General features: G+C 54.4%; 3 protein-coding genes across 3 annotated transcripts; 1 reads left to right on the top strand and 2 right to left on the bottom strand.

Moving 5' to 3' along the window:
• Window positions 1–4523: 4523 nt before the first annotated feature.
• On the bottom strand, window positions 4524–5864 carry NECHADRAFT_103683 (uncharacterized protein; the record flags this gene model as incomplete). Its single annotated transcript, XM_003052465.1, has 3 exons — window positions 4524–4687; window positions 4732–5657; window positions 5814–5864. 3 exons carry the CDS (start codon window positions 5862–5864, stop codon window positions 4636–4638), a joined length of 1029 nt encoding a protein of 342 aa, XP_003052511.1. The 3' UTR covers window positions 4524–4635.
• Window positions 5865–15851: 9987 nt separating this feature from the next.
• Window positions 15852–17667, top strand: NECHADRAFT_67124 (uncharacterized protein; the record flags this gene model as incomplete). The annotated part of the gene is made up of 3 exons (XM_003052953.1): window positions 15852–16240; window positions 16384–16542; window positions 16622–17667. Exons 1-3 carry the CDS (start codon window positions 16165–16167, stop codon window positions 17665–17667), a joined length of 1281 nt encoding a protein of 426 aa, XP_003052999.1. The 5' UTR covers window positions 15852–16164.
• A 3141-nt stretch (window positions 17668–20808) lies between these two features.
• NECHADRAFT_35283 (uncharacterized protein) lies at window positions 20809–23197 on the bottom strand (the record flags this gene model as incomplete). The annotated part of the gene is made up of 4 exons (XM_003052464.1): window positions 20809–21401; window positions 21460–21983; window positions 22039–22434; window positions 22485–23197. 4 exons carry the CDS (start codon window positions 23195–23197, stop codon window positions 20809–20811), a joined length of 2226 nt encoding a protein of 741 aa, XP_003052510.1.

Here is a 23197-nt window from a genome sequence, read left to right as displayed (position 1 = left end):
GGGTTCTCAATGGCCATCGACATGTCTCTACAGACACAGACAGAGCTGTGCCACGTCTCGGAAGGTAATGGACCCCTCTCTTATGCCTTATGTTTTGCTCTGCAGGCACCTTGTGTGGGCCTGCCTGCCTGTCTTTGAGGCGGAAGACTGAGGCGACAGCTTAGTTGTCTTGCTGGTCCAGGGTGAAGATGCCATGTCCCAGCAGAAAAAAGCAAGCTCGCAACGACGGGCAAGACGTACAGTCCGGACGAGGCCATGAGCACTGTACGAACGCCACACTTTGAGGTCGAAGATGCATGACATCATGCATGCCGGTACATCTGCTCCGGGCGACAAGCATTCTTTGCTCGAATCAGAGGCGCTGGACGGCCCTCATCCCTCCATATCACGAAGATCTTCGGGCACAGCCACATATGTGGCGGTACGATCAGCCCTCCATCCCACTCTTAGCTTCGGCCGGATAATCGTTCTGGTCCAGCTATTCACGTCAAGCCAAGTCAAGATCATCTTCAACGGTTTCAACGCTCTCAGAATAAAGGGGTTGCCGCGCCTTTGACGGCCGGATATCGCATGATTTCTGACTCGCTTCCTTTTCTAGGTGTAAATCAAACTTTGGCTGGCTCCCGTTTCTTTTCAGGCACGCCAATCGGCATCCCACTTGAACATCAACCTCCATCTCAACGGCCGGCTCACATGTCTAACACGCGTCGAGTTTCACCGTCAACGTTGACAAGTAGCTCGAAATATCGGTCCAAGTGGGCCGTGGCTAGTCTTCTCTATTCTCCCTCCGGTACCGAGACTCCATGTTCGGACTTGTTCTGTTGCCGTGATACCGCTCAACCATCTTTCATTTCGCTAGTTCAAGCCTCATGCATCAATGGTGGCCCTAATGATAGGTCGTGTCTGGGTATCTACTCAGATCACCCTCTGTGGGTAACGCCGGATTACGTTCAGTTGCGACACTCAGTGAAGGAGTTACCCGAAACTCGAGCCTGGTCATCAGAAAGGTTTCCTGACCTTGTGCCAAGCGACACTCGATGTCTCACCCTTGGGTGACTGCATGTCCTAGACCAGACAAGAGCCAACACATGGCTTTGCGGGAAGTCCATTCACTATTGGGTTTCAAAACAATCGAGACGGAACTGGGGTCATGGATATGGACTAACGCCCTGCGACAGAGCGGGCACCATCGTCGAGATTATGCCAGGCGAGTCTTGAGGCCCGGCACTATGGTCCACGACTGTTCAGAGACGCGTGAATAAAGGTCCAGGCATAGAGACCATAGGCTTCTATTCCATCTACGCTTAGGGCGGCGGCGCAAGTGTAGTGTCCCGTCTTCAGCCTCGCCTGACTTGCAAAATTCTGTAACCGAGCTGACCAGATCAGCCCTATACCCTGGCCCCAGTCCTCACATAGGAACCCCTTGAACCCCTCGTTCCAATCCCCCGGGTTCGCCCACACTATGTTCATCTGTAGCATGATTGGGGTTCCTTACCGATAAGAATGGGGCTGATTCCCGGAACTGTCTGCCTACCAATGCCTACAGCAGCTGCGACCTCGATTCAAGGCGATCCAAGAGAACACTGGGTATTGCTCTCCGCATATTGAGCCTCTTTCTGATTGTAACACGTCAGATTTTCATGTGGTCATTTCGGAGAATAAATTTACAAGGGTCCCAGGAGGGGTTGCCGTCATATTGATTTTGTTACATTGTCATGTCTCAGCCCTCTCGCCTGTGCCCAAGCCATCAAGCCATCTCGTTCTCAGCTCATTCCAATCTCAACTCTGACTTTTCCAGAAGGCATGTCTTGTAAATGTCTAAAACAAGAATCAACGAGAAGACAGTTTTATTCAAGGCATCCTTAAGTGTGGTTTTCCTCGATCCTGGGAGTGTAGACTGATCTCACGGATCGGCACGAGACTCGCGGTCTTCTAGGTGTGAACCACCAATACAAACTACTTAGATCACGACATCCCGCCTCTTGAGACACCATTAGGATTCATATCTTGAGCTGAAACTTGGTGACTACAGACCAACCTCTGTTTGGTCCACTGGGAATAACAAACGTCATTTTGGTTCTCCCCCGTCTTGTTGATGAGTTCTGTGAGAACTTAGGTAGCCAAAACCCCACGAATTGGATGGAGGAACCACGTGAGCCTCCATGTTGAGATCCGATGATCGACTATTCTGACGTCTGTGGAGAGACAATAGGAAACTCACCGTAGTGAATGACACGGAGTTGATAGGATGGACACTGACCTATCAGGTACTTCCGAGGTAGATCAACGCCGTTTTTGATCTTTTAATATCACGTACCTATCCATGTACTCAACAGCGGCTCCTAGCCCCCTATTCTGATCCAGCTTGCTATAGCAGTCATCTTTGCTGCTTGGTTAGGTCCTGTACTATGTGTACGGACGGATATGGACTTGCATAGATCGTGCTAAAGGTCTGCCACCGATGTTGGGTCTGTGTCTTGACTATGGCGATCGCTTTCTACAAGCAACCAGTATGAATAAACCTATAAACGTGGCCATGGTTATTCTCGGGCAATAATAATACTCTCATTATCAGCCTTTATATCCTGCTGGGGATGAGTTGAAAAGTATGTATGTCACTGAGTTATAGACGACCACTAAAACTAGAACTAGCCACCCCGTCATTGTCACCTGTGAATCAACAGCTATATTTGAAGCTTTGAGCGGATAGGCTTCAAAGGACTAGCTGCTATGTGTATCATATCGACTTGCTCCTTGTTACGCTGTTGTTTGGTGCTCTACATATGTCCCATGGACTCCGGGTAGTGACGGCTAGTATGCTCTATCTTTAACCTTTGCCAGGATTTTCTCTACTGTGCCACGTTGAAATGAATACAGGGCAATTCGCAGAAGGGATTCCTCCTCATTGAAATTGTCCAGGCTCCCTTAGCCTTGTCTAGAGTGAAGGAAGGACAGAAAGTCGTTAAGTGATGACACCTTGTCCTGATATCAGCTTCTATAAAGGGGCCTTTGGGGTCCAAAGTGAGTATTATGAGCGACAATGGTTTTCGTGCCACCGATTATTGTGTGTCGGTTAAGCGGTAGGTCTCATCACGGGCCCTACCTCTATCTGTCGTGAGTGCAATCATCGCATGAGTCGACTGAATGCCGATCGCCGATCATCACACCAGTCACGCATTATAATCAGAGTGTGGGATTCGTTCAACGTGATTTCTTTGCACGTTAGAATCAGTACTAGTTGTACGGTTTGGATCAAATCATGGTGTCTTGTCAGAAGATGCCTACACCGTGTTCACAGTTGACAATGGGACCCAAGAGGTGGGTGACTAAAGAGATATTCGAGTTTGCTAGGAGATGTCGAATTGAGACCCTACGTATTGAGGGGAATATAAGATAAATCCGTGCTTTATTCGGAATGAACTTGGTGGTATTCTTGTTTTCCCTTGACGTTTTCGTCGTCCACACGATCAAAGAACATACTAATATAGCAGCATCAAACCCCAATGTTGTGAAACACCGTAACTACCCAAGATGAATTTAAGTTCCTGCATTGAGAAGTGGTATATAAAGTTTATACTGTCCAGGGGATTCTCTGCCCTTGGTAGGGTAGCACGACTCTTGGTCAAAGATTTGAGGATGATGGCGAATTTGTTCTATCGGTTTGCATACACACAATACTAGGATAAAGATACGCACCCAAGAGGCACTTGAACGCCATAGATGGCCGCCTACAGCCCAAGGGTACCTATCGGGCCTCAAGAGGCAGACTCCCATCGACTTCAGTTGGGTAGATTGCTTTGGGGGCTACTGAGCTTATGGACGGGGGCAACACTGCGAAATTTCAATGAAGTTGGGATATAGAAACCTTATTCCTAAAAGGGATCACGATGTTTTACTTTGGAGAGACCTCGTCATGTCAACTGCAGGCTCTTGGGAAGCTTCTTCCGCTCGAGGCATAGCATTCAGGGGCACTATAACAGTGGCTCCCAAGGCATCAAGCATGGAAACCCTAGACCACCAGCGTTTCAATTGAAGGCTCAAGGCCTTGCGGACTACCCAAGTTCGGTTTCTGTGTGGTAGACTCCTGCCAGTAGGCTGGTAGTAGACACTTTGAGACACATTGCAGCGATGGGGGCGATAGCTGCGGCAGCGTCCTCGGATCGTGCGACCGATTGATTATGGTTTCTTATAGGCATCGTGTTAAAAGACATGGTGTTAAGAGACTATCGCTCAAGAAGGTGGAAAGGTGGAAAATTCTCTTGTTTCTCATATGAAGGTTAGAGCAATTAAAATACCTATGAGAGGCTTAACCTATCATAACGATATAGCTAGATGTGACTCTTCTGCTATGATAGAAGGTTTAAAAAGGGCCACTATATTAACATCGGGTCATGATGTTAGGATATATTGAGAATCTGTTTTTCATTATAGTTGCAGCCTGGCCTTCGATGGGTTAACTGAGCTTGAAGATAGAGACGTATTGCTAGACAGCTTGCGAATTGGACACGAATTCGGGGGAGGATCGATGGAATAATATGGGATGAGGCTCTCCAAGAAACTTGTGCCAAATGTGACATGTATATACGGCCAATCTATATAGACAACTCTTACAGAGCGAGCACAGTGAATGCCCCTCTACTGGTATTGCGTCTCAAGCACGCACCTCGCCATGCGGACCATGGGATAACTCACAGCTTCCCCTTGGCCAACTTTCTCATGGCCTGAGCAGACCTCAAAAGCGCGTAGAGACTTTGTAGCCTCGGCATCTCGACGCCCCTTTCCCTCGCAATCCTCACCGGGTTGCCGAGAATCACCTCGAGCTCCAGGGGCTTGCCGGCTTCCCAGTCGAGAAGCATGCTCGGACGGGCACCCTTGTTCCGCGCCGTGCTCTCGACAATTTTCTCTGGGGCGGCCATATACTCAGGAAAGGGCCGTCCCAGGATCCGCGGCACCGCGTCACGGATCTCGTGCATGACCCCTAAGAGGTGTCGTCGGAGCTCATCATCGGCCACCATGTCAGCGTTACCCCGTCCGCCAGAGAGCACGGCTGAGGGATTCATGGCGGAGTTGATGCACAGCTTGTGCCACCGAACCGTCTGCAGACCGACCTCGTCGTGCGGCTCGACGTCGCGGATGCCACCCAGGTCCGTCCACCAGCGGCGCAGGGCCTCGGTGCACTCGGTGCCGCGGCGGCCGAGGTCGGAGTCTTCGGCACCGAGACCGTCGGTGTAAGGGCCGATGCTGATGCGCGTCCAGCGGTTCTGCCGGATGGTGCCGGGCGACGTCTGCTCCGCGCTCACAACGGTGACGGCGCTGATGATGGGGGTGTCGGGGAAGCGCTTGCGGAAGGGCTCCTCGACGCCGACGCCGTTCTGGATGAGCACGATGCACGACTTGGGTCCGACCAGCGGCGTGATGATGCTCGAGTCATCGCTGACATCCGGGAGGGCCTTTGTGGTCACAAAGATGTAGTGCCAGTCGCGCTTTGCCCCTGACGAACCCTCCGGGGCGGCGGCAGCGGCATCAACAGAGGGAAATGCCCCATCCGGAGTGAAGGTGTAGTCGCCAAAGGTCCGGGTAAGGAGCTTGACGCCGTCCTTCTGTATAGCGGCGTAGTTTGAGCGCGCTACAAGAGACACATGGACGTTGTGGGATGGCTATCACGGGGTCAGCTTGTGTGCATGCCGAGCACATGAGAACCACGTTACATGATGAAGGCGGGACGCATAGAAGCAGCCCACGGCGCCCGCGCCGATAAAGACGACATTAACACGACTGTATAACGAAAGCTCGTGTTAGCAATGATTTCTCACGTAAGTTCTAAATCCACCTCTCATGACCGAGAGAAGGGGGATGGTAGGCATTCACCCGCTGTCCGCCATAGCGACGTAATAATAATATCCGCCCACGAGGCGTTCTCTTCAATCTCACCGGGAGGATTGAGCGGTGGGTACGAGTCGAACAGACTAGGCCGATGGGTTGGTCTGCTTGTGGGATATGTTGCCGTCTCTGCTGAAGCTGTCTCTCTGGCCTGATAGGTTTACCCGCGAGGATGAGTTTAGCAGAGGAACCCCCCGCCACGACCGACGCCCGAGGTTCGCAGAAGGAGGCTTGAGCACACCATCGCCCAGCCAAGCAGCTTACACCGCACCAGGTAGGGGCCCCTGGCCGTTGTTCCGCCTCTACAAGGGATATACGAAAGCATTTGCCCGACCGTCGCCAAAACGGCCAAACAGACACAGCCAGGACACACATCATGACGTTGGATCTATTTTCTCGGGCGATCGTCCGTGGAATGAATGCCCCATCATGCCTGTCCTGACCGAAACAGGCCAGTCAAATGTTGGACACGAAGTCTGGAAATCCCACTCGGAGACAGATCATTTCCCCATTTCTCGCCAACCACTGACTGCCGTAGCTCGTGCTTGCTTGGATGAACCACATGCCCCTCTGTCGGCGTGTCCATCTGGCAGCTTGGCCAAGGGCTCGAGATGGATGCCAGAGTGGGATAGGATGGGATGGGATGGGATGGGCCACCAGACCTTGCAACCTCGTGATGGCCCCCGAAACCTGTCCACACGGCACGGGTCCTGTAAGCCATTTCCACACTGCGAAACCTGTCTCTGGCTTCTGCCATCGCGAACTACTCGTGGCGTTCTTGTTGCTTGCCTGATTGCACCCCACGGACCCATGTCAGTGTCAGCATCAATCACCATCACGGTTGTCGACCTCTCTGTCTCTCGGGAACCGTTCCCGCCCGTACCAATCGGTGATGCCGTTCTACCATCTCCGTTGCGGCTTCGGAACACCCCGCCGATCGGGTGAGCTTCAGCCAAGCAATGACGGGCGAGAACCGTCACCATCCTTCCCACGAGGCGACCGTCAGACTGGACAGCCAAAAGCCACAACCACCACGGCGCGGGCGGCACCCCACGAAAGCTTATGTCGTGAACCAACTGCCGGCTGGCTGAATCTCAAAGTCGGTTCGCCTTCGGTCCGTTATCTGTACAGATCACACATCTTCACGTCACCAACGGTCCAGTTATTCCCGAAGCATGTCACTGTGGCCGACATCGCGTCGAGCATCTTCACCCTCAACCAACAATTCACAAACAGGGTGTCATCCTGACATGCATGTGCCTACAGCTGATTCCCGGCTTGTCCAAGAAGTCAAGACGACATTCTCAAAACCGGGTGCCCAGCAACGAGTTCAATTCATCTATGCCAGAGCGAAAACAAGCAGGCCAATGGAGAGCAAGCGCTGCATGTCGATACTACGTTGAGAAGTCTCAACGTAGATGCTGGCAAACAAAGTTATTGTTGAGTATGTATGTGGTTGCTGCATGGGGTTGGTTAGTGTTGGGCTGTCAGTGTTTGGTGTATCAACATGGTTCATCGCATCTCATCGCTTGCGTTAGATGAGGCTCTGGCGGGAAGGGATGCCCGCCAAGTTGAGATGTAGAGCAAGACGGACAGCTGTCCGTTCAGGCACGTCCACGAATGATGCTGCCAAAAGGGCGGTCTCGCACGCACAAGGCTGATGCCTGTTGTCTGAGAGTTGAGGCTGACGATCCTTTCGTCGCTCTGCCAGGCCACCCGGGCGGGTGGCCATCACCGCTCCGTCTCCCGCAACGCGGCGGAGGCCGAATCCAGACGACGACGACGAGGCCAAATCATGGCCATATTGCAGGCGCGGAGACGGTCTTGTCCGGGTTTTGAAGGTTGCAGCATCTCTCGGCGATCAGCGGCGATGGATGGATGGATGAGCATAGCAGAGCAGCTCGTGGCGCTCAGATTGAGACGGTGGTTGAGATTCGTCCCCCAACTTGTGTGGTTGCAGGTGGAAAATTTTTCTGTCTTGGAGCGATACGGGCGAGTTTTGATTTTGAATCAGGCCTAGTCAGCGTGGGGGTCCTGATCAGGGCTCCGTGTCTGGTTGCCCGGCGGACCACCGGGCATTGGATTCCAGGCATTGGACCCATTACGGGCCAGTGGTTAGTTAGCCCTGGAACTGCTTGGCTGTCACTGGCTCCAGCACTCAGACGCCCCCAATCCCCCAGCCGCTGGGCCACTCTGGCCAATCATCGACCGCAGCCCCAAAGGCGCGTTTGAGTTGCCCTTTGCGGTCATGAACGACGGCGCAGGTTGTCGGTGTCATCTCGTTGCTGTTCGTCCAAGGCCCCCAGGACAGGGCGAAAAAACTGGAGAACATGAGAGCCGGTCCGTTTGAGAGATCCTTCATCTTGAAATTGCATCTGCGGCCAATTCCATCTCCGAGAACCGCGGCTTGCCATGTCATACCGAGCACCACGGCAGCCGCCGTCGAAATGGCTTCATGTTCATGGACGAGGCTCTGACACAGCTTCTGCAGGTGCTCCCTTTGGGGTCGTGGCCAATGCACAAGCAGATGCCACTCGCAGTCTAGACTGACTGGGCTTGCTTGGGTGGGTGGCGCTTATCCCTTCGACCTCTGCCACCTCGTTTCGTTCCGCCCCGAGCTGGTACCGAAGCCTTCGCCATCATGATGGGATGGGTGATGGATGGTGGAAATGAGGACCCTGGCCTAGAGCCCAAGGAATGACCCGAGCGCCCCTCCCCCTCCTGCTTGCACCTGCTTGCACTGGCTGACCTGAGACGACGAGATTGGCTATGGATCGAGGCAGATGCGGCTAGACGGAAGCGCCATCGCAAGACTCGAGGGGCAGATGCCATCGGGTCCAATTACGCAGCCGCACCGAGTCCAACTGTGACCAGAACAACCACCGATGCCTACTGGACTGCAACAAGTCGGCAAGTCCAGCCGCCAGAGATCCCCCAATGTGATGGATGTCCTCGACCGAGCTGTCGTCATTTGCTAGTAGCTGTCTGCAAATCCCTATTTCCCAAACGAGCACTTACAGCAGAGGTAGGGCCTCCTCCCATAGCAGATCAGCGCAACGGGTGGAGGTCAGCCACATTGCGGGCGATGGCTTGCAACAGCCGTTCATATCGGCTTCAAGCGTGGAGAACGACATGACACAGATGCCGAGAGACGGAGACATGCAATCACGGGGTTCGACCAAGTTTTCCAGCGGCGCCCGCACTGGTCGGTCTCGCTCAGTCCACGGAGCCATCACCACTGGTTGGTGAGAGCTGGCATCACCACACACACACAACCACACGCGCCCAGCTCTCGAGCTGCAGCATGAGAGGAGCTACGTACCTTGCCTGCAGAAATGAGAAGCCCCCTTGGCAGCTTGGTCCAAGCTCCTCATACAGCCTGCAGGGGCGCTGGCTTCTAGAAAGACTGATGGAACCCAGCGGGAGCCAGGGCCGGGGTGTGAAGCCAAAGAAAAGCTCAAATCCTGTTTGGGGGATGTCCACTATTCCCTTGCGGGCCAATCATGTCTTGCTGCGACGATGCGGGATGGTGGGACAGGGGCTGGGGCCCCAATGGCACGTCTGGAGTCTTGAACAATCCAGGCAAGGCTTCCGGTCCATTTTCGAGTGACTTGACAGACAGTGCGAGATGAAGGCGCGGCAGACGGCCCTAGGCTACCCTACCATGGGGAGGATGTGGTTGTCTGCGAGTTGTGTGCAACCCATCCATGCGTCGTCGTTATGCGTGTGATGGCTGAGTCTTGTGTGCCTGTCTGTCCTTGGACCGGGGTTCACCAAGACGGTGCCACCAGACAAGTGACTGATGATGAGGCTGACCTGGTCTGACAATTCGCCAGGCCATGACTGACAATGGCGGTGTCCGTGCCATCATATAAAAGCTGGGGGCTAATATTCCATGGCCGCGCAGCTAGATGCTGTGGGTTTTCCTGCAGAGAGTCTTGTGCCTAAATGTCAACAGCCGAAGTCGCATAGCCTTGATGCGGTTGAAGACGGCCTGGAAGAATCGGCGCCACCTTGCCGTTACCTCTGAAGCATACTTGGATACTTCGGTCTCCTGTTTGGGTAATAAACACTATCGGTGGTGCGGTGTGATGCAATGCCAGCACTACTGGAGGGCATACTGTCCAGACATCAGGCACTTCAGCGACCAGGTCGGGATACTCTCATGGCATATGGGGAGACACGGTAATCTGTAAACCCCAAGCGACAGTGGAGCCAAGGACCATCCCTATCCCAGTCAACTCCCTGAGGAACTGTTATCATGAACAAATTCACGATGCGACTGATCTCCAGTGTCGTATTTCTCCATCATAACCAGAGACCCCATAGCGAGAATTGCGCGAGCTAAGCATGAACCCCTGCTCTTCATCCCGCGGTTCCGCCCAAGACAAGTCACAAGCGACAGTAGCAGCAGCAAGAGCAAGGAACGAGCAGCTCAGGACCCTGCGTGAGCCTCGTGGGCATGGGAGCTTTGCGCGAGTGCTTCTGCGCGGGCGCAGGACGTGGGGATCGAAGTGAGACCTTCACAAGCCTCTCAGTGATTAGTTGATGGGACAGGTCACCACCTTTGGTACCTGCGTGGCTTCCGTGACACTGCACTCTCTTGGACATATCGTGAGATTCGACCACCCACTCTTGCCCCGGACAGCGAGGACAGACCATCATCGATGACCGGTCGTCTGTTCCTCCGATGCTCGCTCGGCACACGCACAGAAGCGTGAGGAGTGGTGGGGGTTAGCACTGCGCCTGTCGCTTTGGGCGGCTCTCTGTCACCATTCGATGGCGATCTAGCGGCCGGATCGCGGAGCCCAGAGACATTCTTCTGGATTAGACAACTCCGGCTTGTCGAGAAGAGCTTCAACCTCTTGGGGTTTCTCCGGCCGGTGAGATGGTCGACGAAAGTGGGGAGACCACCACACTCCTCTGTTGCATCGCATCATTGTCATTCGCACGAACTGTCATGGGCGGGGCCAGGTGGATAGCTCAGGGATCGTAACTCCTTGTCTCCACTGGCTATTGGCAGTGGCCATGTCGACCAGCCAGAGTGCGAGCTGGCAAGCTATGATCTCCAGAAGGCTGTAGCCCATCGAACAAGTCAGCCAGCGTCTTGCCAACACAGCAGCGCCGCACCACCATGCATCTGCCATTTACATGCGATGCATCAATGCAGCGGTAGAATTCGGGGCCACCCAGTATGCCCGCTCAGCGTCCGCCCATGTCCCGGCCGGTTTAGGTTTCCGCCGGGGCATGATTTGGGGTTGACATGGCCGGCAGGAGACATGTATGTTCTGACAGGTGGAATGCCAGGCGATGCAGACCAGGGACCGTAACCATGACAGCAGCCCGAGAAAGCAACCCGAGTTTCCATGGCCAGAGGATACTTGCGTACGCGTCGGAAAGACGGCGGGGCGATAGCGACGACGACGACGCTGACGACGAACCGGCGACGATGGCACATCTATGTACCAGCTGTCTGTTCTTGCGCTCAGCAATTGCTCATGTCGTTACTGCCAGTAACACCTTCTTGGAGGAAGCATACATAGGAACTTGCCCCGGCACCCGCTCGCCCGCGCTGTCCCGTCGGGATCCGTGCTGACATCGCGGGGGAAGTTGGGGAAATAGTGCAGCCCGGCAAAGAATGCGAGACCACAATGCGGGATGTTCATGTCACCAATACATACCCGCGACGCAAGCCTCCCGCGCTTCGGGGTGTATCCGTATGTACGTATTCCGAAATCGAGGCCGAGTGACTGGTCCGTAGTGTGCACACACCGGGCAGAGACGGACTCTAGTACAATGTTTATTAGACGGGAACGTGACGATGCCAATGGATCAAAGGATGTCTCACCTCGTGGGAGCAGAACGCTCCAGTGAGCCTATAATGAACGGGAGGTCAGTCACAGCCCGGAGCTGAGTGTGCTCAGAGTGCGGCGAGGAGCATTTCCGCTATAGCCCAGGTTCAGCCTGGGCTTGAACCAACAAGGATAGGCTAGCCAAGGTGAGGCATCGCATCGTGTCCGAACGATTCTACCGGGCTAGGCAATGGAGCAGGCGTGAGGCTTGTGTCCGGTTTGCGCAGGTAATAACCAACTCGGCCCAAGTTCAAGGGGCTATGAACACCGTCAGCAAATTCAGCCAAGACTGCTCAGCCTGAACCGCCCACCCCTGGATCGGCGGTCTGTACATGAGTGCGCTTGTTGTGGTAGCGCCATCAGTGCTTAATTTGGATATTGAGAGGCGCCCTAGAGAGCCAATGATTTGCAGGGTCCAAGAGGGTCCTCAAGATCACCGTCTTTGCGCATGGCAAACCCGCCGTGACAAAAGAAAGCACAAGATGTCGGCTAATGTCAAGCACAACAGGCGGCTGCACTCCCGGCCCTGACGTATCTTTGCACTGTGCCCTTAAAGGTAGACGAACGGGCCGGGGCGCGGGCTTCATGGGTAAAGCAATCTGGGATTATGGATTTCTGACAGTCTGGGCCTCCACGGGACAGTCGCGTGGACATGCTGACCAGGGTCCTGGAAGCACGATGATGTCGTTGCCTGCGGCAAAATGGAGTCAGCAATTATCAAGACGGCCATGATGAAGCGACGGTATCAGACGGTAAAGCAATTCAATTCAGATGCCACAAAGCAAAGCAGAAACAAAACAAGTGCCAAGACGTGTTGTCAAGGCATGTCAAGGCATAACAAAGCAAAACAGGGCGCATGTCCAAATAGCAACGGCAGAATTAGAGAAACGCAACAGCTGGCTGACCATGATGAACCTTGCAGCTCGCTGCCGCACCATGCAGAACCCGAATCTGATCCAATCAATCCTGGGAGGGGCGGCGGCGAGCCTCGTCTCTTCTTGGGCGTGCTGTTTCCGCCAAGGTCCAGGGTCGTACATCGAATCCATGATCTTTCGGGATAAAAGACGGATGTAGTCGAAGGGTAAGCGCGCGCCCTTTGGAGAGGAGAGACGGAATCCAACGTGGAGAGGCATTGCATTGCTGGTGGAGTCGAGGCTTTGCTTGTAGGTCCCGTGAGAGGAAAGCTGTAGACGTACGTAGGAGGGAAGGTGCTGTTAGTTGGTGCTGTGCTGTCCATGTCCATCCGAGACAGGAGCAGCATTGAGATGCGCCTTCCCTGGCTGGAGCTACCTGCCTATGGTGCGGCAGGCGGCACAGAGCCTTGCATTTGCATCTGCGTTTATACGGAGCATTTCGACAGCAATTTACATGGTGCATGCTGGGATCTAATTGACCGAGAGCGTCAATAGCGAATTAATTAATAAACCCGGTCCGGTGGTAGCTTTAGAGTAAGAGCACAGCGAGTTTCCGAGTAGAAACCGACCATCTTCTGCATGTCTTGTCCAAATGGATCGTCCCGAAGACGCTCCGTTGACGGTGACGATATGTACGTAAAAACTTTTTTTTACTTTTTCCCCTTCTTCACCATCCGGAGCCGCTAAGCTAATCCGCGATTAGATTGCCTCGAGAGGAAGCCTAGATGAAAGACGTATCCGTATCTGGAGCTTGGGTCCGGCCAATGATCTCAGGCTTCCCCTGCCCTGACCCTGCCCTGGCCCTTTCGTGCTGTGGTTGATTCGCTTTTCCAGGTCCCCGGCAGGACCCAGGCCCCAAGCCCCCAGCCAACGGCCGCTAGAGTGTGAGATGTCGATGCTGTAGTGCCGTGGGAGGTGCTCCGTCCACTGCAGCACAGGGCAGGGCATGTCTTCAAGCACACGACGATGCCTGCGTGCCAGGCCTCTGAGATGCATCCGATGTCCGGCTCTCGCGGGGGCACAGGCTTGCCCTTGGATCTGACGGGCCGAGTCGCAACTAGGATTCTGGCAGGAAGACACTCGACGTCTGCTGCCGCGCCTGGCTTCTCATTGCTTTGAAGCAGAGGCTTGACTGTCCAGCGCTTCCACGGCGGTTCAGCGGCTCTGTTGTACTGGATTCGGCTGACTCGAGGTGGCTGCAACGTGGTGGAAGAACGCTGTGGCTGTTTGACAAGTTCATGTCGGCCAGTCAGATTCTCCCACGAGCCCGGATTCTCCCATTAAGCATATCCGATTGGGATTCCGATCATCCCTCCATACTAATTACCGTCTTCCCGTTGCCGTCTCCTTTTCGGTAGGTGAAACCGGGACGAGCTCCTTCCAAGTCGCGCTTGATGCTGGCAGTACGTACATAAGTTGTAGTGACATGTGCTGTTCTGCCCGCGTTGCGAAGTGGAAGGAAGCAGCAACTTACCATGCGTTATGCTGTGCTGCGGCTGCTCCTTCTCGCTTTGTGCAGTCCGTCAACTCCACCATAGTTCAGCCTCGACCAATCTCGCTCGTTCGTCATGATCCATCCGCTATCACCATCGTGGACAAAGCCACCATCCCACCGTCCCCAAGCTCCACAGCTTTCCAAGGAGTCTTGCTGAAGGACATTTGACTATTTCCGACCACAGGCGGAGGCCACCGGCGACAGTCTTGTCTCTCAGCGGGAGGGAGGAACATGCCCCTACGTCCTCGGGAACACCTGAACGAGCTGCCACAGTAGATCTGACAAGAGAGGAAGCCGACAGCCAACACCATTCATCTCCGGTCGCCCAAATGCTTCTCCAGTGTCACAACCTGAACCCTTGCAGAGCAGTGAGAGGGCGCTATTCCTTACTTGGGACTGATCCCACTCTTCACCCACGGGCCATGGATGATGGGCCACAGGCCACGGACCACTGGACAGTTTGTCGTGGTGATGGTCTCTGACACGCTCGTCATGGTCACTTCAGAACCCTTGTCCTCTGTTCCAGCCCACGCTTTCCACCCCGGCGCCCCAGCCCGGTCGACTCGCCGCTTGCGCCATTCGTCCCACACACTGTACAGCCGAGTATCCTCGATCGTGCCCGTGTCCGCGCCTCCACGCCTCGCCTTGCTATTCCGGGCAAGGGCCTCGGGGTCTTTGGCCTGGGGGATTGTGGGCAGAGGAGCAGGCCGGCCGCGGGCAGGCAAGAAGCCAGGCATTCTCAGGCAAACGCAGCCAGCGAGGAGGCAAGAAATCAAAGCATGACGGGCGATGGGATTTGGGTCGGGAGTTGATTCGATTTGACGGGATGATCAAGGGACCATGGCAGGGCAAGGGACCAAGGGGCCAAGAAACTGATTCACAGACACAGAGCCCGCTGTGACCTTGCCGCCCGCCGGGGCGTGATACCGTTGTCGAGAATATTGGACCTGGGTCAGGCTCACCCGTTCCATCGAGATTCATAAAGAGCATCATGCCCGGCTCGCTACCATCTCTGCTCGAACTTGATTCTCTTTTCTCTGCTTTTTCGACTTCCCACCTTCTGCGCGCACTCCCATCTCGCTCCTTTGCGTGTGAGAGTACGGTGTGTTCCTGTGGGTGCGCGCTTGGTTGTGCGGTGTGCTCTTCTGTTGGAACCGGCCGCCGACGTCACCAAGCTACCAGGTCGACGAACGACGCGAAACGAAAGCCTCTCCAACACTCCGACCCTCCGACCCTCCGGGCCGACATCTCCACCCACAAACGTCTCCAGCAAGGCGGCTTGGTCTTGGCTGTCGACGACATCAACCCTAGGTGGCCCCCGAGCTGAAGGCGCCAAACCCGCTTGCACACACGAGACTGAGAGAACCCCGGTCCTGCCGCCGACCTCGTCCGCCCATCCATCATTCACTCATTCCTACGACGCACTCCCCTCCACACCCACCCGCACTCGCACACCCAGTTTAGCCAGCGATCCAACCCGGCCACAAAGCTAGGTACCGTACCTTCACAGGAAGGACCCCAAGGCTCTGCTCTCTCCAAGGGAAAAATCTCCACCCACCGGCCGGCGCATCTCCACTCCCGTTCCTCTCTCTCATCAATTGGCTTTGTCCAACTTGCCCTCGAAAAGTTTTATTGCCTTCTACTTCTTCTCCTTCTCCCAGTCTGCCCGTTCAGCCTCTTCCAGCTCCAGCTCCTGCTCCGCCGCGACATGTTTTTATGACTGTCCGGTGTTCCAAGCTTCCTCGACCCGTTTTCCCCATCCCTATCCCACAGCACTTAGCGTGGAAGTCATCCCTACCTGCGTCGCCGGAACACTTACAGCAACCCTTCGAGGTCGGTGTTAACAAGACGACACGGTGCCCCAACAATTTCGACAACTAGTTTCATACAACTCGTCGAATCCTCCCCGAACATACGAAGTCACCTTCCTCTACACGGAAACTGCTTCGTACTTCAATAACTTCTTCCGCCGCTCAGCTCCCGATCCGACTCCCAGCCTTGTCTAGTCAGAGCCCCCGCCAACATGATAATTGACGGAGAGAAATATGCTTGCGAGGCTTGCGTTCGCGGCCATCGTGTAAGCAATTGTCAACACTCTGGTATGTCATCGATTCGTCTTGGACATGTTTCCATGTTTAAACCGTGGTCGTCATCGTCCCATGGCTGGGCCCTCTCCCACACCACCCCGTTGTCCTCGGGCCTCATTGATATGCGACATTTGCTGATATCTCGCGCTCTATAGACCGCCCTCTTCAACATATAAATAAGAAGGGTCGACCAGTATCCCAATGCGCACACTGTCGCGCCATGCGCAAGTCGCGTTCCGCTCACGTCAAATGCGACTGCGGCGAGAAAACCAGCAAATGTGCCCACTTGCAGCCGACCGTCGAAGGGCACACCGGTGAGCTTCCTCTCGTCTCCTCAATGACCATGGACCTGAGGAGACATGATGGATTTGAAAGTTTCTAAACCTTTCGCAGAGACATGCTGCTGTAACCATGGCGGCCGCTGTAGCTGCTCTCTTAAGAAGGAGCCTGCTCTTGATACCGTCCCCGAGTCCGACTCAGAACGAGAGTCCTTGACAATGAGTGCTTCCGGTCGTCCCAAGCCCCCAGGTCGGCGACGAAGAGCGAACACGGTTCACTCGGACGGTGTCTTGACCTTTGACCAGAATGGTCACCATAAACCTGCCCACCGAGGCAGCCGAGTCTCACAGAAGTGTGGCCCCTACCAGCTCAACAGGGTCAACTCAGCCCACAGCACTGGCAGCCTCGGCACCGATAGCATGTTGAAGGGCACTCGAGAACCTCCTACCAGCCGGGCACGTGCCGCCTCGACCCGAGAGCAACGACGAGTCAAGTCGGAAACTGCTTCGCCGCTCATGAGCGGTGCAACAGGGTTCCAAACCCTCAACGGCAATCTCCCTCCCCTGGATCTGTCAGGCATCGAGTATCCTCCCTACATGGCCAACAGTACGTTTGACCTTTTCGGATCAGGGTTCAACTCGGAGGCGGATGCTCCCATGTACAGCGCGGGACTGAGCGCGACATCAGTAGACTGGAGCCACTACGATCTCACAGACATGAAGGGCGACAGCTTCACCCCTTCAAGCTACAGCCAGGCCGGAACCCAGAGCTTCAACGGCCTCTTCGACTTTGGCAGTGGTTCAGAACAACTGCCTCATCTTGCCAACACTACCTCGACTTCGGGGGAGGTATCTGAAGTTGAGGACTTCTTGCCTGGAGGTGAAGGCGATTTTGACGGCCTCGACGGGTTCGGCCGTGGCAACAGCTTCATGCGACAGAGCGGCAGCCTCATGACTAGCTCAGCTGACCTCAGCAGCATCGACTACGACAGCTTCTACAAGGGAGCCGACAGTGGCCCAATGGCTGGCGCCGGTCTCTCGATGGTCGAGGATGACCCTGCTTTCTGGATGCCCAATTACAACGAGCGCAGCATCACTGCCATGGACGAAAGCCCGGATCACGTCGGCCCTTCTTCTATGCCCACTTTCTGGGACATGTGAAGAATTCTGAGGATGTCGAAAATTATGGCGTACACTACAATACCAATGCAATACCAATACCCCTTTTCGGTTTTTAATTTGAAATCATTTGGGCAACGCAACGGAAGGCGTTGAAAATACCACACGATAGGAGGTCATGAGGGGCATGGCCTCTCGAATTGAGCGAATACCAACAAAATCAATACGTTTTACTATGAGCGAGACAGACGCTCAAACACCATGGAAAACCCGAAAGTCGGCGCACACACGGCGGGAGTCAAGTCTCGTCCGCATCGACAGACCTCTCGGGCTCCAACGATGGTGATGATGATGACAGACGACGTTTTCATCGACGAGGTAGACCAGTTTTTGGTCATGACAGTCAACAACTTTATTTCCTTTCTATATATTTCATTGGGGGCGGTCGGGACAGGTGGTACAGGCGTGATTGGTGTTTTGGATTGGGCACGAAAACAAAGCAAGGACGCACGATATCATGTTGGCTGATACAGAAGGAATAGCAACGGAATTGATGTGCTGAGTCGAGTTTGCGAAAGAATGCGAGACCAAAGCGGGGGATACGGATACCCAGAGTCGAGTGCTGAAGCGACCCGACGGCAAAGGAAGATGGACGGACAATGGCAGGTTGGGTTACCTGGCTGGCCATGTCATGACACGACGCCCAGAGCTACGACGCCCGTTTTGGTTGATATGCATGCGAATCCATGTGCGTGGGGAAGATCGAGACCAGATCAGACACATACAAGATTGAGAGGGGATGAGATGAACTGCACATATGGGTCGAGATAGACTTGATTGTCAGGTGTTTTCTTTTCTTTATTCTTGTTGCACCGACATTATTCTGTTGCTCGTTCGTTCGTTGTTCTTCTTTACTCTCTATTTACTTTGTCTGCATCCTTCTGACACCCGCCGGCTACGAAAAACAGTACTCGGCGAGGACGTTTTACGCAATAGACATATGACTGAGGACCAAGACCAGCCGAGTCGAGGTCCATGAGCCAACACCAGCAAAAACTGTTCCGTTCCCGTCGACGTGGGCGCGCGCGCGCGCAATTGGTGATGATATTGACAAGGATTAATTACATTCTAGCATGCCTCATTCGACGAGCTTGCCTCGGGCCTGGACGCTGGCGTTGGTATTGCTTGGTATCAGACATTTTGTACAGCCTCTCCCCTCCTACAGTCCGTCGCCGGACGCCCGGAGATCAGTGCTCGGATGGACCGAAATCCCGATGGGATACCCGACAAGTTCCCCTCGTTTTTGGGGTTCATGAGCGAAGAAGGGTGCTTCTCCAACAGAACAGGCGCCCTGTGTTCCGGGTTCTGGCGCATCGTGGTCTGGGGGTGCGGGCGGAAGCAGCCAACATGCGGTAGGGTTTTCTCATTTCTCTGGGGGTGGTGTCAGGTCAGAAGTGGCCCAGTGCGCCGCCACGCTCACGCTCACTCTGCCCTGTCCTGGCCACTGCATTGCACTGTTCCCCCATCTTCCCCCTCCCCCCATATTCTTACCCCCTGTTCGACCCCGGTCTGGAATCCCTGGAATCATGGGGAGACGAGGACGTGCACCTCAGAATAGCTCGGTGGGTGCCAAGACCATGCCATCTTGGGGGGATGTTTGATGTGTCTTTGGTTACGTACAGGGCCCGCTGGGATTACCTACTGGCTATTCTCATATCAAAACCCGACCATTGTCATGAAGATTCTGGACGAGGACGAATGGAGATTGGGGGCTGGAGACCTAATAGCAAGACTAGCTGCCCCACCGGGCACCATCTCGAATTGTTTGCCGCTCAAATCCGTGGATGGGACTTGAGACGTCCCTGGACCTGGTTACCTGCGGCTGCGCCAGAGACATCAAGAAAGGCGAATAAGCGGTGCGGCGGCTAAGCATGGTCATCCAAGGCTGAACCAACCCGCGAAGTATTGGATAATGTCTAAGAAAGCCCATCTGGTGTGGATAAGATCCTCTTTTTTTTTCTTTTATCCTCCGGGAGTTGAAAAAGTCATCTGGGCCGTCCTGTAGTTGTACGAAGCAAGTGGAGAAGATGTAGTGCCCTTCATACAGCTACAGCTCCAGCTAACAGTTTCATCTAATTACCAAACTACCAACAGAGAAGCCAATCCATGTTGTTTTACCGCCTCAAGCCCCCTCGGGCAATGATGCGACCTAAACGGAGCTGCACGGCATCTTTCTCACGATGATCCCCCGTATCCCGGCGACTCGAAACAAGAGGCCGGGGCGGACAAGACAGGTCAGTTGACCCGGGGCCGGGCCGGCCAGGTACAGCTAACAGCCGACTTGAACCTGGGTCTGGGCCAGATCCTTTTTCTTTTTTTTTTTCTTCTCTCATATCACCTGCAGTTAGAGGGGGCGTACAAGTCAGTCACATCTTGTTCCTGATTCCCCAGTTAGAATTCTTCTCCATTGGATCGGATCGAGATCGTGGCCTGCAAAAAGAAAGAGATTTGCGAAGCAAGTCGAATGCAAATTCGATGGGGAAACTAAACAACGGCGTCTCCCCAACTAAACGCCCTACAGGTTGCTAATTGCCCCCAATGCTAACGTTAGCTTTAGTCTGCCTCGTCATGTTAGAGCCCATCTCTTCAGAGAGTCATGCTTTGAAACGAGCAACTGTCCGCGTCGTTGGGCATCATCCAATCACAAGCCTGCGGTATCGGGGGCGAACGTTTTTATGGCAGAACTTCTTTTCATTCTGTAGATCAGGTACACACGGCACTGAGACTGGACAATCAGGGTCTTTGGGGGTGGGCGAGGATAAACTTTTCCTCTTTTTTTTTACTCGATACACTCAAAGGCGTGTGTAATGTAATTTGAATGGGATTAGAGTTATGACGACCTTGCATCAAACTTGATGCCGGGTAAAAGTCAATTCCAGACGTTGAGTTCTGGCCGTATCTGGCCTAGATCGCTTCCATCCCTCGGGTTCCATTTCTGCTTCCGCTCAGTGAAGGATACAATACAATATCCATGTTGCAATACCTATTACTGCCATCTACCCATATACAGGGCATCATCCCTTCGTTCAATGAAGCATGCCCTCGTTGCAGCAAAAAATCTCATAGGGGCATATTACTCGTACAGCGCTTCCCACTCCCATTGTTCCGTATCGTGATAGTTCCCTATGCAACATCCAGATATCCCGATGCCAGCGACGGGCCGAAGGCGATATCATCGCCTCCTGGGGCAATGCCTTCATGTGCCGTCGCGAGATCCGCCAGGTGCTGGAGGCCCTGGCTCGCCGTTGCCTCCACCGAGGAAGTTGGGCGAGTCTGCTCCGAGAGCTTATCACGGACGCCGTCCCATATTCCAGGGGGTTTCTCCGCAATGTCCTTGATCAATTGTGTCGCTTCCTCTCGCGAGCTGTCAATCTTACACAGCTTCGTTAGCGACATGGAGACCAGTGAAGCAAAGTGGTTGACGAGGGGACTGCGCAGGTGTCCGTTTGCGAAGAGAAGGTTGACCAGCTCCTTGGTAGGCCACATCGTCTCTGCAGGGGTCGCTCCGGGCCGCAACAGAGTTACGAGGAGCTTGCAGTGCCAGTACGCGAGGTGAACCATGGGGTGCGAGGCAGGCTCAATATGCGCTGGCAAGTCTTCCCTGTAGTTCTCGATGTAGTCCACCAGAATTGCCGCCATCGGCTCCTCTGTTGTTGATGCTCCAGGTTGAAGTGTTGATACAACATGTGAGACACGGTTGAGCAGTTTCGACAGTCCTGATGGAGATGTTAGCATTCAAAGACACGCAATAAGACAACAGTTGTTGTAACTTACGGACAAGGTAGAAGCACACTTCTCCAAGCATGTTCTCGAGACCAGGGGGCGCAACAACACTACTGTCGGGTATTTGCGCCGGCTTTCCTGTGCCTGCCGCATACCAGCGATCCATAAGGATCAAGGACCACCATATCCGCACACACAGCTGATCATCAGAGTCTGGTTCTGAGGCCGACTCCATGGGGGTATATCTCCAGAGCTTCATCGAATTGGCCAGCGCAACGGCTCGAGCCAGCAGGAATGGAAGAGTTGGGGATGATCGCCAGTCAGCATCAATGATGAGCAACAACAGCGCTTGGGCATGGACAATGTTAGTGGCCTGCGTGTGCGACGCCTCATTGCTCTCCCACTCATTGAGGAGAGCACTCGCCAATTTTGTATCACCGCCAGACGACGTCACAGCAGGAAGAGCGTTAACAAATGCCGTCTGAACAGATGACGGGCATTGCGCGAGGAGAGCTTGCAGCCGGCTCTTGTTGCTTGGCAGTATCGGATAGACTGGTTGAACACTCGACAGGTAGCTATGAGGCTGTTAGTTCTAGAGTCCAAGTCAAAGTCAGTCACAAGGCTGCTTACCTGTGCAACATGCCCTCATCGACATCAGTCACTTCACCAGTATCAGACATGGTGATGTCCATGGCAGCCATGGGGGGCTTAGACGGTGTTTCATCCGTCTTGATGGCGGTAGGCTGGGGAGCCAACGAGCTCGTGCTGTAAGGAGCGTATCCCTCCGATGTCCCAGGGGACGGCTGGATCCGGTGTTCCGAACCCCATGGTGTTTGGCGTGAAGGCGTGGCAAAGTCGTTTGTCGAGATACTCGAGAAAGGCCGCTTACGGTTGGAATCCTCTCCTTGACTTTGGCGTGGCCTGTCCGAGACGAAGAGCCTATCAATATCGTCTTGGCTCAGTGCACCTTCTGACTCGAGCTTGTTCTCGATGCTGTGAATGCGATCCGCCAGTTCCTTGATATATCTAGGGCGATGTCAGTTAAACATATGAACAGGGTGTGCGGCATGATATACCCTTTGCTTGGACCTCGTTTCTGAGGCACACGACTGAACAAGCATCTGATGGAAGATCGGGCACAGCTAGAGCAGGGGGCTTCTCCAGTATCTGACTGAGCATCACACTTAATCTTCTTGCGTCGGCACTCATCACATGCTCTTGACACCTTGGACCGCTTGCGAGGTGGGATGCTGTTGTCGATGGGATACTGGGGAGGCATGGGCGGGCCAACTGGGACGGGCATGGCATGTGGCACCATCGGGTCGGTAGTGGGAGTGTCTTGAACATAAGACGGAGTTTGTTGCTGGTCAGGCTCGGGATGAGGCATGATGCTCCGCAGGTTGGGGTCTTCAACATTCATGTTGGGGTCTGTGGTGGGCATCATGGAGGTCCCAGCCAGGCCCTGGCCCAACTGGGCGGCCAGCTGCAGCTCCTCAAGATTAGCGGGACGAGAGATGTGCTGCTGAGAGGTCTCGGGCTCTGGCGGAGGCAGTTCGCCCTGGTCATGCTCGGGGACCGGCACATGCTGCACTTGGTCAGGGACATGATGCTCTGGCTGCTCATGGTGCTGCTCGTGATGAGCCTCATGATGCTCATGGTGTTCTTGGTGATCCTGTGCGCCCTCTCGACCTCCGGTGTTGTAAAAGGGACCGGCCTCCATGGCTTCGGCTCCAGGCGAAGGGTATGTTATGTTGGCATCCTCCGCCTCGGTGTCTCGACTCGTGCTCAT

The sequence above is a fragment of the Fusarium vanettenii genome, assembly GCF_000151355.1.
Source record: "Fusarium vanettenii 77-13-4 chromosome 3 genomic scaffold NECHAsca_2_chr3_3_0, whole genome shotgun sequence".
NCBI classification, from domain to species: domain Eukaryota; kingdom Fungi; phylum Ascomycota; class Sordariomycetes; order Hypocreales; family Nectriaceae; genus Fusarium; species Fusarium vanettenii.
Note: the sequence above shows the minus strand (reverse complement) of the source record. Positions and strands in the feature narration are given on the sequence as shown.